The 14,962-nt window shown below is 41.7% G+C and overlaps 1 protein-coding gene across 2 annotated transcripts in view; it reads left to right on the top strand.

The window, feature by feature from the left end:
* COL22A1 (collagen type XXII alpha 1 chain) overlaps positions 1-14,962 on the top strand; it is a 232,239-nt gene that overhangs the window by 159,482 nt on the left and 57,795 nt on the right. For both annotated transcript variants that reach the window (XM_083826393.1, XM_083826392.1), the window contains 5 exons: positions 9,637-9,690; positions 10,114-10,167; positions 11,134-11,191; positions 11,848-11,897; positions 12,307-12,342. In XM_083826393.1, coding sequence (XP_083682519.1) covers positions 9,637-9,690; positions 10,114-10,167; positions 11,134-11,191; positions 11,848-11,897; positions 12,307-12,342 — 252 coding nt within the window. The remainder of the gene's footprint in view (positions 1-9,636; positions 9,691-10,113; positions 10,168-11,133; positions 11,192-11,847; positions 11,898-12,306; positions 12,343-14,962) is intronic.

Genomic DNA, 14,962 nt, shown 5'->3' on the forward strand with positions numbered 1-14,962 from the left:
TCAGTTGACCCAAGTCACTGTGTGGGGTCATTCCTTGTAATGAGAAAAATATCTTTGGGAATGTCCTTAAGCAGGAAAGGTGCAAGCTCACTTTAAGCTGACCACTCAGGAGCAAAATGAGTATTTATTTGTTCCCTTCTCAAGCTAACAAACCGTGTCTTTGACTTTGGGACTTTGTTACAATAGTTGGTTAAGTTTGGAGCATGAATGAAGAACCTCCATTACTACAGCTGTTGGTGACGTATTGCAATGAACAGCACACAGCTCGACAGCAGATGCTGATTTTTCATTTGTTTCCTCTGGCAAGCTATTCCCTTGTAACCAGGAAACATGATCTAGAAATGGATTCTGCAGCAGACGTTTAGCAGTGAGCTGTTTCCATGTCTGCGGAGGCCGTCAGTGATGCAATCCAGGGTTTGCCAATCGTGTGCGGGTGAGGACCCTTGTGTCCAGCTGGGAACTTTGCCCTGTCACACCACCCGATACTGATCTGCATATTTTTAAGACTTTTTAGTTTGGTACATTATCTGGTTTGTAAATATTTCAACAGCAGCCTTCAAGAGGAATGAAGGCATTATTTCTGATGGATTTAATTTTGTTATTTTTTTTTCCACTGGATAATATTAAAAGGTCCCCTCAAGCCTTCTGAACTATGTGTATAGCCACTAGAAGAGGGTTTTCCTTGCTTTTGGGTAAGATTTATCTCCTTGCATTAATTCTGATACATCTAACTATCCGTCCAAACAATGTCATACTTCCTCAGCTCAAGTTCTCTGGAACTTTACAGAAATATATATATGCATATGTTAGCAATTTCATAACATATCTGCGAGAACTGCTGACATAGCAATAAGTAGTTTTCCTTTCAGCACAGGCTAAATAAAGTTTTCAAATTTTATGTTAATTAAAGCTGCATATAGTGCTAGCCCCATTGAGGGATACTTAAATTGACTCTTCCTCCAAGCTAACTCTAAGGATGGAAAAAAATTTTCCTATTCCTGCAGTGACATGCTGTCCCCAATATATTACTGCAGATTTCCATATTTCTGTTTGGAGAAAGTGCTTACGTCCAACTTGTGACAAAACTACTTTTCAGCTTAGAAGCAGTTTTTATGACATTAGGTTTCTAAGCACTTTATCAGCATTTCTCTCTCTTTTCCTTTTTTTTTCTTTTTTCTCCATTTTATCTTAATCACCCTATGCCCCCAAAATACGCAAGAAAAGAAGTGGTTTCCTTAGGCTGTAGTTACAGAGAGATTCTTCCAAATGATTTATGGAAGTCTGGGTCACCTGTTCCTGTGCCATCTCCATGGTTTTGAGGACCAACAGATTTGATTTGCCCATACATTAACTAGGTTAGGACACTAAAATAGCCTCCCTTCCTCTGCTATTTTAAATTTAAATACAGTTTTGTTTTCTGACCTGTCTGCCCCCATGGACAGCTGTACAGGCAGAAGAAAGGAACAGAGATAGGAGTGAAGAAGCCGTGTTGTTACTGAAACACATAGAAAAGGCCCCAAAAGGGTGCCAATAGATTCTTACCCCCCATATTCTGTGTATCCGAGGAAGTCTTAGGGAAAGGTGGTCCAGCCTCTTCATTACTGTGACTACTTCATTACATGATGCTGGCTTCTCGGCACCTTCAGAGAGATAATGAGTTTTCTAGTGACATGGTAGGAAAGCCTTCCTCCTATGGAGGTGCAGAGGAGGATGGGGCTGAGTACTGGGGTGTTCACAGTGAGATGTCTGCAGTTATCACTGGGCTTTGTCAGGTTCCCAACGTGCCCAGTCCCAGTAAGAAGCCATAGAAGAATCAGGCAGCAATGCAAGGCAATCAACCTGCGGGGTACTCTGGAGCAGGGACAGCAGATCCAGTGACAACCCACAGCAGAAATGATGTCTGTCTGGCTCTTGAGGACCCTTGACTGGGCGTCTTCATATTGCAGAGTTAATTTAAGTGCCAAATCCTATGCAGCAGTGAGAAGGCAACTTCTTAGCCAGCCTGGGGATGTTTTGTGACAACAAGGTAGCCACATTTTTGCCTTTCTTCTTACACGCCCCAACTCAAACTAAACTTTTATCCAAAAAGCCCTTTTGATTTTTTTTTTTCCTTCTAAATCTGCCGTGGTGGTGAGCCTGTCCATGTACTTGCTTGTTCCATGTTATCCAGTTAACACCCCTAAAAATGAGCACCTATTTTCGTGACCTTTACAAATGTTGCATCTTGCAACATCATTAAGCCCCGGAGTATTCACCCTGGAGCTTATTTCCCCTCTGGATATGAATGTTTTTCCTGCAGCAGAGACACAGACATCTGAGCTCGTAATGTGTTTGTGTTGTTATTATTTATTTGTACTATTTTTGTTTGCAGGAAACTTAATCATGGGCCAAGCTTCTATTGCAGTAGGCTGTTCGAATGCAGACTGAAAAATGAGCATTTCTGCAAAGTGCTTTCAGTCGAAACAGATGGATGAGTACCAAGCATGGCAAACAATGAGGCTGTGCATTTCTGCATGGTCGCCTGAGATCCCGATGTACCTCATCTGTCCCGTTGTTGGGAGGAAGAGTTCAGAGAAGGGGCTAAAGGCAGCTGATGAGGCACCTTTGCAAATGCTTTTCTAGGCGTGAGGGATATCGTGAGGAGGCAGGAGATCCCCAGTTAGGCATGGTATGCCAGGTGAGCTGCGAGGGCTGCATTTGCTGGCTCAGCAAAGAAGCAATTTGATGCCCCGCTACCTGTCGAGGGCTCAGACACTCTGAGCTGTCACTGTGTTACCAGGACTGGGATTCAGCTCCAAAAGCAAGTACGTGTTACTAGCAATTAAGGGCAGAGATGCATATGTCCATGCTCCTGTAACAGTTTGTCTAAGGTCCAGTTAATGCTGGTGGTGGAGCCCAGGCAGCCATTCAACTCTCCTGAAGCAGCTACTTCCAAATTCTCCACTGAGCCGCTCTCTAGGCTCCCTGAGCTGAGCAGGTGCATGCTGTCCACCAGCGGGAGGGCAAAATGATTCAAAACTATCTGAAATTTAAGTAAAAATTCCATACCTTATACTTGCTATGTGTCTGGGCCATTATTGAGGTTTGGTTTATGGTAGATAACCTGGTGTTAGAACTAAGACCTGTAAGGGGGACCAGTACAAGTTGTACCTTTTATGGTTGTGGCTGGCAGTGATTTAATTAGTATAGACTCATTTGTCAGGTGTGAGCTCAAGCCCAGCTTTTCTTAAGTAGCTCAGAGGAAATAAATGATATCCTTCAAAATGCATGGTGTCCTTAACGTCCTTTTTGTGATTCAAGTTAATACTGTGAAATGTAAGAAAAATATACAAGCCCCAGCTGCAAAGCTCAGATTGAATTAAACTATGCCAGTGCTGCTTGAAATTGGAAGATACTGCTCAGAGCTATCTTTAATAAGATCTATACCTTTAACAAAACAAAGGAAAAAAAAATTCACCAGACCGTAGACCACTAATAGTACTGAAACAAGAGACCATAAGGAAGATTTTTTTGTTCTCTCATTTGCTGTACTGACTCAGTAAAATAACTGAAAGCAAACAAATAGGAAAATAAATCTTAATCTGTAGACAAAAGAGATCATGTTCATATCTTACACTAAGTGATGAAATTAAACAAATACTGCCTGCACTGAAAGCAAGAAATTCTCCTGCGGAGACTGTGATGTACAAAGTCAACTTTATTCAGTACCCTTACAGAGCTGGAAAGACAGTTCAGGGAATCTCTGTTCAATACACTTTATTCTTTAAAATAATGCTGGTATTCCAGTTATAATGCCACCTGGTGAAACAACTGGAGACCTCATTCATTTATAAATTATGACAGTATCACTGAAACTGACTATACAGCATACATCATAGGAAATGTTCAGATCTGTTGGCTCCTCAGGCTTTTTGGTTTTCGGCTTCATCAGCAACACCCTTTTCCTATATCCTCTTATCTTTGTCTTGGTTTGTAAGGTAGGATTCAAGCAAAGAAAGCAAAACAGTACTCTACTGCAGCATTGCTGAAGATAACTCACAGGAGTTGTGTTGTCGGATGTGATTGTGCCAGAGGTGAGAAATGATGAGTAGATTTGAGAGGCGGATTCCAGAGACCGCTAATCGATGCTTGCCTGAACATGAACTGGCAGTGTGCCCAGGTGGCCAAGAAGGCCACCGGCATCCTGGTTGGTATCAGGAATAGTGTAGCCAGCAGGACCAGGGAGGTGATCGTCCCCCTGTACTCTGCTCTGGTGAGGCTGCACCTTGAGTGCTGTGTTCGGTTTTGGGCCCCTCACTACAAGAAGGACATCGAGGCCCTGGAGTGTGTCCAGAGCAGGGCTACAAAGCTGGTGAAGGGCCTGGAGCACAAGTCCTGTGAGGACCTGGGGTTGTTTAGTCTGGAGAAGAGGAGGCTCAGGGGAGACCTTATTGCTCTGTACCGCTACCTGAAAGGAAGGTGTGGGGAGCTGGGGGGTCGGCCTCTTCTCACAGGTAACCAGTGATAGGACTAGAGGGAATGGCCTCAAGTTGTGCCAGGGGAGGTTCAGATTGGAAATGAGGAGACATTTCTTCTCCGAAAGAGCAGTCAGGCATTGGGACGGGTTGCCCAGGGAGGTGGTGGAGTCACCGTCCCTGGGGGTGTTCAAGGAAAGGTTGGACGTGGTGCTTAGGGACATGGTTTAGTGGGTGACATTGGTGGTAGGGGGGTGGTTGGACCAGATGATCTTGAAGGTCTTTTTCAACCTTAATGGTTTTATGATTCTGTGACTGCTCAGATGTAGTAGAGGAGGAATGAGGAGCTGGGGTAGCAGGGGACATGGTGCGACACATGGACTGCTGCAACAGCCAACTCTGATGGGAAGGAAAGGGAAATAAAGGAGAGTCAGCATGGAGCCAACAGGTGCGGTCTGTGAGGACTTCCTGAGAGGTGAAATCACAGGAAGTAATTGGTTCTGAAGTGGAGACAAGCCCCAGCACTGGAGGGGGAAAAGACTCTCAGCACCGTGTCATTCATTTCGCTATCATTGTGGCAGGAGGCAGGATGTTCCTGGATGTCCTGGAGGTTTGTCTCATTCATAAAGATGGCACACTGCCTAAAAAGTCCAGACCACAGTCTGCTTTTTCATGGATTTAGGGCTTTTCTAAGCCTTTCTCACAGTGCTAGAGGCTCTAGGCATTGGCATGGAATAATATGAAGAAAATAGGGTTGTGCAAGCTTTGCCTCCAGAGACAGATATCTGGAAAAGCCATCAGACTTCAGTTTCCATCTTGGAATGACATTTGTTCACCTTCCTTTAAAACATAGCCATCCTTTTTTTTTTTTTTTCCTGGAAAAGAGATTTGGGCAAACAACCTACTGATGCAGTCGTCAAAGACTTTTGTTCCTTTTCAAAGTTTCCTTAGGGAGTGCAGAACCCAAATCTTAATAGCTCTGCCTTTCCCAGCCTGTCTTTCAGCAGGGTATGTGCTGGAAGAAGAGAGCATCCTTTAGTGGTTCCTGGAGAACAGGCACAGCTGTGCCTTCAGTATCATGTCAGATTTCTTTCCTGAGAACTGTCCTTGTATTATATTGTCTTAGGAATGGAGCTAGATAAAATATAAGCCTGAAAAATATCCTCAATGTCTGTACAATTGTCCCTATCCTAACACACACACCTTGACACACTTTTCCCATGGATATTTGGTTTTTAAAGAACATTTGCAATATTTTTGTTTCCAAATAGCAGTTTGATAATAACTTCTAACCATTTTCATAGAAGAGCCATGTTTTGCATTTGTTTTCCAAACTGAGATTGCGTAGTTCTGTTTTAGAGAACAAAGTTTTTATCTTCCAGGTTTTGTTTCAGCATGTTGGAAGCACACATCTGCATCTTTACCAGCCAGAAAAAGAACAAACAAACAAACAAAAAAAACACTCCATCACTTTTTTTTCTTCTGGATTGGAGTTTTAAAGGGACAGCCTTGGGATTTGGGACAGGGACTCTCATCTGTATAATTCATCAGATGATCAGTGAAAAAGGTGATCAGCAAAATCAGGTGCTTTAATCTGGATTCAGGACAAAAGGAAATCAAAGAAAACAGATGGTGTGAGATTTTGGTTTTAAACAATATCAACTGTCCTCCTGCTGCTCTTTTGTTGTGTTTTCTTTCCTTTTTTTTATTTTTTCTTTTTCTTTTTTTTTTTTTCTTCTTCTTTATCACTAATAAATGCTGTCAGTTAGTTTGGACCTTTCTAAATACTTGGGAGAATAGTTCTTTCTCTGAAGTATACTCAGAAGTGGATGTACTGGTGTACACAGTCAGCTGGAGCAGGCTGTCAGCATCCTGCACGCTTCCCCAGGATGCAGGTAGTCACTACATAGAACTGTTCTTTCTAAATTCATCCCAGAGAGGCTTTTATCAGAAGAGCTTTCCATTTTTGATTTTCACCTTGTTGGTACAACATGTGGTGAAGTTAACTGGGTAGACCAGTCTTAGGTGTAATGTCCCAGGTGATTGCTTTCAAAGGGAGCAATGACACTGAATTATTAGCAGCAGTCTTGAGTAAGGATCAGTGTGCTTCGATTTCAAGACTCAGGGTTGCATGAGGTTACTGTGTTCCAGCATACGGAAAGTTTAAGAGAAAAATCAGAAATTATTTGGATAACAAGGATATCCAGATTTGCTAGGAGAAAGAACTTGGACCAGGAGGATGTGGAGCCTCATGTTTCAGCAGTTATGCTGCTTGCTGATGGATACTTGAGCGAGACTTTTCTTCTGGAGAAGACTGATCCTTTCTAGGGTGTGTATCCGACTTGGGGGATGACCAGGCTGACGCTGGGTCCTGGCTGAGGTTTGCTGTGTTGTGACAATTTCATTAATCCTTATGGATTAATTGCTTACTAGATGCCATTGTCACTGAAATCAGGAAGAGCTGATAATTCATATAGGTCACGAAGAAGGCAAGAGCGATGCTATTAAATATATGGAAGCATGTTTTTGCTCATATAAGCCATTTTTTAAAATAACCTGCACTGTTAGGTAAAGCTTGGCTGTTTCTTTCTGGAAATGACTGGGTGTCAGACAGATTTCTCACCTCTTGGTAGAAACTCCCTGTTGTAGGGCCATGGGGAATATGTGTTTGATAGTTGGAGGCCATGAGGTCATGGCAGAGAGAAAGAACAAAATTAGGCTAATAGGTAGGAAACCAGGGAACAGGCAACGAGAGCCTGCAAAGGTAAATTTTGCACTTTATCATTTTTGTATTTATGTACAATCCACTTTGCTGCTGAATCCTTTTGTTTTGTTTTGTTTTGTTTTTCTAAAGCTACCTTTGACGTATTTCCCAGTATTGCACACATTCTTCATGACAACCACTTCTTGGAGCCCGTACCTTCTTCAAGGCCTCCCAACAAGACCATCCTGGTAGGGTTAGAGTAGGGCCAAGCAGGCCTTCAAGGTGCCAGGCATATGAGGCCACTCCATCCTGTTGTCCTCTGCTGGTATTTTTTATAGTACTGGGCTAATTTGGGCTGATATTTATTTATTTATTTATTTTTATGTCAAAGTCTCTTTTAAATGATGGGTGGGCTCATCCAGGCGTGTCCTGATGGGTCCAGAGCTCCTTAACTGCAGGACTCTCCTGCAATGGCATCTGAACCCCCATGCCCAGAAGCAGGCACAGGGCTCCCCAGAAGTTATGTCAGCAGCATCAGTGCATCCCAAGGCATTTGTTCCTGCGGATTTTTGAGCTGTGCTCACACTTGAGACACCCTGCAAATACTGATGTTGGTGGTGGAATGATTCCGTGTCTATTCTGGACTGAGTTGCAGTGAAAGCAGATTATGGGTGGTGTATAAACCAAGTGCATCTTCAGGTCTCTTTTTTGGTTGCTTTGCACCACCTATTGGTGAGATGATGTACTCTCCTGGCTGATTTTTACAAGCATATTCCAAAATGACTGCTTTTCCACTATCTTTTCTGTCAAACTATGCCACAAAAATTTCCTTGTTCTTTCTCGTTATCACCATTTTATCCTCTTCATCTACAATTTTCCTTAAATGTTAAATGCTAATATTGATTCATGACTTGTAATGTAATCACAAAAAGCTGTGATTTTTTTTATATTGATATTGAATTGTAACACAGGTCTAACAAGAAAGAAGTTAACTAACCATTTTCTATCTTGAATAGGTTGATCACTTTTTTTTTTTTTTTTTACATAAGATGTATATGTTTTTGGTTGTTTTTTATTTGTTCATTTGTTTGGTGTTTTGTGGTGTGTTTTTGAAATACAAATATCAAAACTCCCTCTATGCTGGAAACTGAAAATGACTTAAATAATAGTGTCAGAAAGTCTGAAAGAGACAGAGAAGGTTAAAGTTTCAACTCAGTCGTGTATCCATTTCTCTCATCCATCCTTACACTGATTGCATAGGTCCTGATACAAAAAACACATGAACACATGCTTCGTTCTAAGTACAGGAGAAATCCTATCTTGTCAACCAGCAGAAGCTGAAGGTAACAAACACCTCTGTATCTCAGGCAGCCTGTTAAGATTTGTCAAGTATGGAAAAAAAGTCCTCAGCTAGGAACTCACTTTTAACAATTTACCCTATACACAATAATAAATCCCTGTGAAAATTGGATAGCTACTGAGATGAAATTTTCCCAAGACAGAGAGTTGTTGCAGGGAGGTAAGACTTCTAGGACATTTCCAGCTACATGTGTGCATTGAAGTATGAGTTTGTGAAAACCTTCTACTGTCATAAAGGTTAATGTAGAGCTCTGAAGTGGTGGAGTATTAATTTTAAAACACCTGATCCACAGAATCACAGAATCATCCATGTTGGAAGAGACCTCCAAGATCACCGAGTCCAACCTCTGACCTAACACTAACAAGTCCTACACTAAACCATATCACTAAGGGCTACATCTAAATGGCTTTTAAAGACCTCCAGGGATGGTGACTCAACCACTTTCCTGGGCAGCCCATTCCAATGCCTAACAACCCTTTCAGTAAAGAAGTTCTTCCTGATATCCAACCTAAACCTCCCCTGGCGCAACTTTAGCCCATTCCCCCTCATCCTATCAGCAGGCATGTGGGAGAATAGACCAACCTCCACGTTGCTACAGCCTCTTTTAAGGTACCTATAGAGTGTGATAAGGTTGTCCCTGAGCCTCCTCTTCTCCAGGCTGAAGAATCCCAGCTCCCTCACACTTGGATTCTTACTCAAAAACAAGCAAACGAATAGAAACACCACTAGTCTGTTCCATTCATTAGTTACTTCAGAGATCTTTTTGCAGAAGTAAATCATTTGCTTTGAAACATTAATCAAGATTAAATTAGGCTGGACAATCTTTGCACGATACCATGATGGCTTTCAACTCCCCCATCTCTTGTACTGGAGTCCAGGATGGAGCTCACCTCGTAACAACAGTGAGTAGTGCCTTAAGCAGGAGATCCTGTTCTGCTCATGAGCACAGTTCCCTGGGAGCTCAGTTTGGCATCGTTCAGGTTTTGGACACAAGTTAATGAAACACGAAGCTCATTGCTGATGATGTTTGGAATAGGGCTGCGTTTGCACAGAGGAAGGACCTGAGGCTTTTTGCCACTATCAGGGAGATTAATAAATGGGTTTTGCACCTCTTACAGGGACCTCCAGGGCCCCCAGGTGTTGCTGGACCCCCTGGACCACCTGGAGCACCAGTAAGAAAACAACTTTGTTTGTTTGTTTGTTTGTTTTTGTTGCTTGTTTTACATCAAGGAGAGGAAATAAATTAATTAAAAAAAAAAAAACAAAACAGTTCAGGAGAATTTACGTGATTGGATTTCAGTGGGAACTGAGTCAGGGCCTCCGGCAATGTGTGTTTTCTCTTGTATTTTCGTGATGAAAAGCCACAGCCGGCCCTGCAGGACAACTTCTCTGCACCAAGCTCTGGAATCACTTTGACGCTACCTGCACAAAAGTCAATGTCTGCAGGATTCCCCACGGCAGGGACCCGACTTCTGTGGAAGGGAGAATTGTATTTGAATTGAAAGCAGAAGCCTCCGGTGAGATGGCTGTAAAGGGCAGAAATACTGAGTTGTTTTTTTTTGTGTGTGTGTGTGTGTGCTGGATTCTTTTTTCAGGGACTGACAGGAGAGATTGGCGTTTCTGGCAAAACCGGACCTCCGGGACCAGCTGTAAGTTTTGAGGGATGGTTTGCATTGCCTCCATGCTCTCCGTGACTTCACATATTTTACTTCTAAAATCTTTGCTCCCTTTCCTGCAGCTTGTCTGCACACAGGTTTTAAGTGCTGGCTCCAACACTGTCTCCTTTAATGCAGGCATTAGCCTGATGCCTTTAGTGATCGAGAAGCTTACCAGATGCAGCTGCACACTGGGACTGTGATGTTTCCATTATACGATACCTTTCAAAAGTCATATTGCACTTAGCACAATATTCTTCTTCCAGACCTGGAGTTTCCTGAATCAGGCCAAAGAAGTGAAATAAAAATCTCAGTTTTAGCAGAGCATCACAATTTCTATTCACTTTTATGTCAAGAAAGGTGAATTATGGAATACTTAGTATTAAGAAGTGCCACCTACAGCCTGCACAGTTTGGAGATTGACTGATGCTCAGAAAAGGGACAATTTCTTTTCTTCCACCATTTAAATGCATTTTTGAAGTAATTTTAGTTCTTATCTTGCTGAATCATTCTGTCTATACGTTGTGTAATTTAAAATCTGTGTGTTGTGTAAGATATTACTAATATTTAAAAGGTGAAACAGACTTTAAAAATCTTTATAGGTACAGATAGTAGAGACATACAGTGAATGATAAGTAAAAATGCATTTTTTTAAAGTTATTTAAGACTCCACAGTCTTCATAAAACTTCTATATTGTTGTTTCTCTGTAACAACACTGACATCCAGTGGTCATTCACTACAACTGTAATACTGAAAAGGCCTAGCAGATACGTGCCTTGCAAGAAGTTTTGTATAATTTTGAGTCACAGTAGTGAGAAAGTCAGAAGAAAATGCATGAAATGCATCTTTTTCTTAAACTTGGGTCAGTGGCAAGAGGGATGTTTCAGCGTGCTTATGTTGAACTTGCTGGTAATGATTTAAAGAACAGGCACGTAAGGCTGATAATTTTCTCTTTTCAGGGTTTGCCAGGCAAAGATGGATTAAATGGTCTTCCTGGGCTCCCGGGCCAAAAGGCAAGTGACACCACAAACACTGGCATAACCTACTTACCTGGGCAGCTTACCTGAGTGAGCTAGCAAACATAAGCAGGAAGGGGAGCAGATCTCCAGAGCCAAACACACCTCACCTGGTGAAGCTCCATATACCTCTTTGAACCTGATACACAGCCCTTTGTAGTATCCAGTGCACTTCCAAGCTACACAGCGTGTTTCAGCTCGTGATCCACCACAGTCTCCGCTCTCCATGCTGACACCACCCACGCTGAAAGATAAGATTCAAAGGATCCACCTAAGCATTCCAGTAGCCAAGACTCCAATCTCACAGTTATCTATTTTTCTTAAGAGAAATAATGTAGACTTTCACCATATACAGCTTAAAGAAACTGAATGGAGATTTTGTTTTTCAGCGAATTTACTCTGGAAATCTTTAATATAACACCGGTTGACTTTGAGTTATTCCAGAGACATCCCAGTAGGTTTATTGGTGCTGGAGATGTGTCTGCAAATAGTACTAGAATGGTAAAACTTTCCTGGAAAGATACTCCCATGTGGCTCTATTTACATTCTCACGCTGATACTGGGGATCTGAGTCAAAATATTCCTCACTGTTGCCTGCAGATATGCTCCACTACCAGAGGAGTTTGAATATTAACATCTCGTATTCCCTGCAGGGAGAACAAGGGGAAAAGGGTGAGGAAGGCTTTCCTGGAAAAGCTGGCCCTAAGGTAAGGAATTTTTTTCGTACTTTGCTCTAGCCACTGAGTCAGTCACGACGTGGTTTTGGAAGGCCTTGTGCTGAAGTCAGGAGAGTAATGTTCCTCTAAAGTTGGATGGATAACAGGGTAAGCAGTTATGGCTCAGTGCCTCTTACTGTTCATGGTGTTCCAAGATACCAAACCCTGTTTGATGCTCCTTTCTCGAGTCTACATGTGTAGGAAGATCTCATCTGTCCCTTGCATTGGATCCCTGTGATCTGGGATCCTAAGACATCAAGAAGGCAATTTCAGTGCCTTACAGAAAATAGGTAGAAGAACATGAGCCAGGACAATAGGGGGTACAACTTACCAATGAGAAAGTATTATTGGAACAGGGTCTTGCCCTTACACTGTTAAAGTCGTTCTTTTGTTTTTTCAGGGTGAACCAGGGAGCCGTGGCCAAGCTGGTGAACAGGTGAGCAGAAAAAATTATGCTAGCAGCAGCTTCAGAGCAATGTAAAGTAACCATATGCAATAACAAAGCCATCTGCCAATAACAAGAAAAGTGGAAGTCAGCGGATGAATGGATGAGACTCACGGTTGGACAAAGTAATGTGAACCTTCCAGAGCAAATATGCTAAATCCAATGTTATCTGTATCTCAGAAATTTTGGTCATCTTGTTGCTGGTGGATAAGGAAGAAATGGAAGGCAGAGTGGCATAAAAGTGATTGTTTTTCCTTCACGCTGCACGTAAACCTAGCGTGCTAGTGACAGTTCTGGATGATGATGAACTTTTTGTAACTATGTGTTGCAAGGGGTGATGCAGTCGTTTCTAGATCATAAATGCTTGCTAGGAAATAACCCCAGCTGACTGTTATAAATTACACAGTTATCTTAGTCTTTATGTATTGGGATTTAGGTTTCAGCAGGTATCTGTTGAGCTCAGAGAGGAACAAGGGAAACATCCTGGGATTTCCTAGAGCTGCCTGGAGCCCAATCAGGACCACTAACCAGAGATGTTAATGTCATCGTCTGCACACCAACTTTTCGCCTGCAGTATGAAAATCTGGAGAAAGAGATACCTGTATCAGGCAGCCTTAAATCTTTGGCATGTGGATACTGAGTTAAAGAGTATAAGCCAGCAATAGAAGAGTCTCAGAGCTTCAGTCTTCTCTCTACCAGTTTCAGTCCAATCTTTTGCTATAAAGATGAAAGGGGATAATGATCATGACCTCTGCTCCCATGTTGTCTCATGCAATAAAACAGATCACAAACTATCTGTACCATAAACTGGACTAGAAGGAGTAGCAGAAGGTGTCCATGAGGAGTTTCATATAGCAGCTTTCCAGAAGCTGTGCCAGTCTCTCCTCGCCCATTCAATTTGAGGAGCTGATTGCCATTTTCCCTTGTTTGTCAGGGCTGTTTTGAATTTTAATCCCCCTTCCCAAAACACCTCTCTCTCCACAGTATCGTGTTCTCCATACATTATATAAATGTTTCTGTCACTATTAAATAGTGCAAGCCCTTAGAGGACTTCACTTCATCTCTCTCTGAATTTGAAAGGCATCAGCCAGTAACAGGTGTGGGAATGTAATTGTTTAATCAGTTGTACACCACCCTCCAGAGAGCCTTCTTCTACACTGTTTTTCTGTAGTTTGCTAATGAGAACGTCACGTTGGCCTGTGTCAGATGTCTTACTAATGTCAAGATACATCACACAAACACTTCCTTCTTGTCTGCTTAGTTATCCTGTCAAGGGAGGGAACTGGATGGATTTAACATGATTAGTTTTTAACAGATCCACATTGACTGTTTCTTAATACCTTCCTGTCTTTGAGCTCATACAAGCTCATTGACATTTTGCTTCAGTATATTTCTAGAGACCATATTTACACTACATGTTTATTTTTCCTCCAAGTCCTCCTTTTTTCCTCTTTTTAATATTAGGCCATGTGTTTGCCCTTCTCATGATCTCTGGGATCTCATCATTAGCCAGGATTCTGCAGTGGCTCTCAAAAAACACCACTCCATCTTGTCACCAAATGTCACCATCTTTCAAAATGCTCCAAACGTCATCCTGTTGTTCACAGTTATACTCAGTCATCAAAATATCTTGTTCCTTGCGTGATTTCTTCTGCAGACTCATTGCACCTATATCATGATAATGTTTTGACTCTTCTGATAAAGAGATAATCTCTTTAAAGAGGGGATTACCAGTTATAAGGTCATGTTCATACAGTGCTTAGCACAGTTAGGTTCTGTCCATCTTTCAGATTCTTTTAGATATTGCAGTACAAATATACGTAGCAGGATAACTATAAATAACAAAACACATAGCTATTTTCAGATAACAAACTGGGTCAACTTACAGCTAAGTTTGAGAATAGTTGATATATTTAGAACAAACCACATGACACAGAGATTACAATTACTCCAACAGCAGGCATCATAAAGCAGAAAGTCAAAGGTGAGGCTCAGACAGAAACAAATTCAAATGTGAAATAGTGCATCAAGACAATTCTAGACCTTCTCATCAGGTAACATCTGTACTGTTCAGATTACTAGAGTACTGTGTTTGCGCTGCCAGACTACCCAAGATGATTAAAAAATGAAAATAAAAATTATATTTATTTTTTTAGCTGCTCTTATTTGTTTGCTTGGTGCTGCTACAGAACAGCGTGAAGAAAACTTGTCCTAAATTTCATGGTCTCAGTTAACTGTGTAAAGGCAAATAAAAGAGAGATCTTAGTTGCTGTTTTAAGTAACGATTTTACAAGAAAAAAAAAAATGTTGTAATCGAACAAGATGCTGTTTTCTCTCATCAAGCCACACATAAAATCATTCCCAGGCAAAAAAAGTTCAGTACAGCCCATAAGTATTGTAGTGTGACTAGGTATCAAGAAGTAACTGTCTGCAGTTATTATGAGTGCTGAACAATTCACAGACTAATATCAGTCACGCATTGAGATAGACAACTAAATCAAGGTTTCATCCTTCCCAGCCTAAGGGCACTCTGGCTAGATTAATCTGCCCTGAGAGCCAGCCTTGACGCATTTTTAAATGAAATGAGCAAGTGAAGAGTTTAGCCCACCAT

Source organism: Anser anser, assembly GCF_964211835.1.
Source record: "Anser anser genome assembly, chromosome: 2".
NCBI lineage: Eukaryota > Metazoa > Chordata > Aves > Anseriformes > Anatidae > Anser > Anser anser.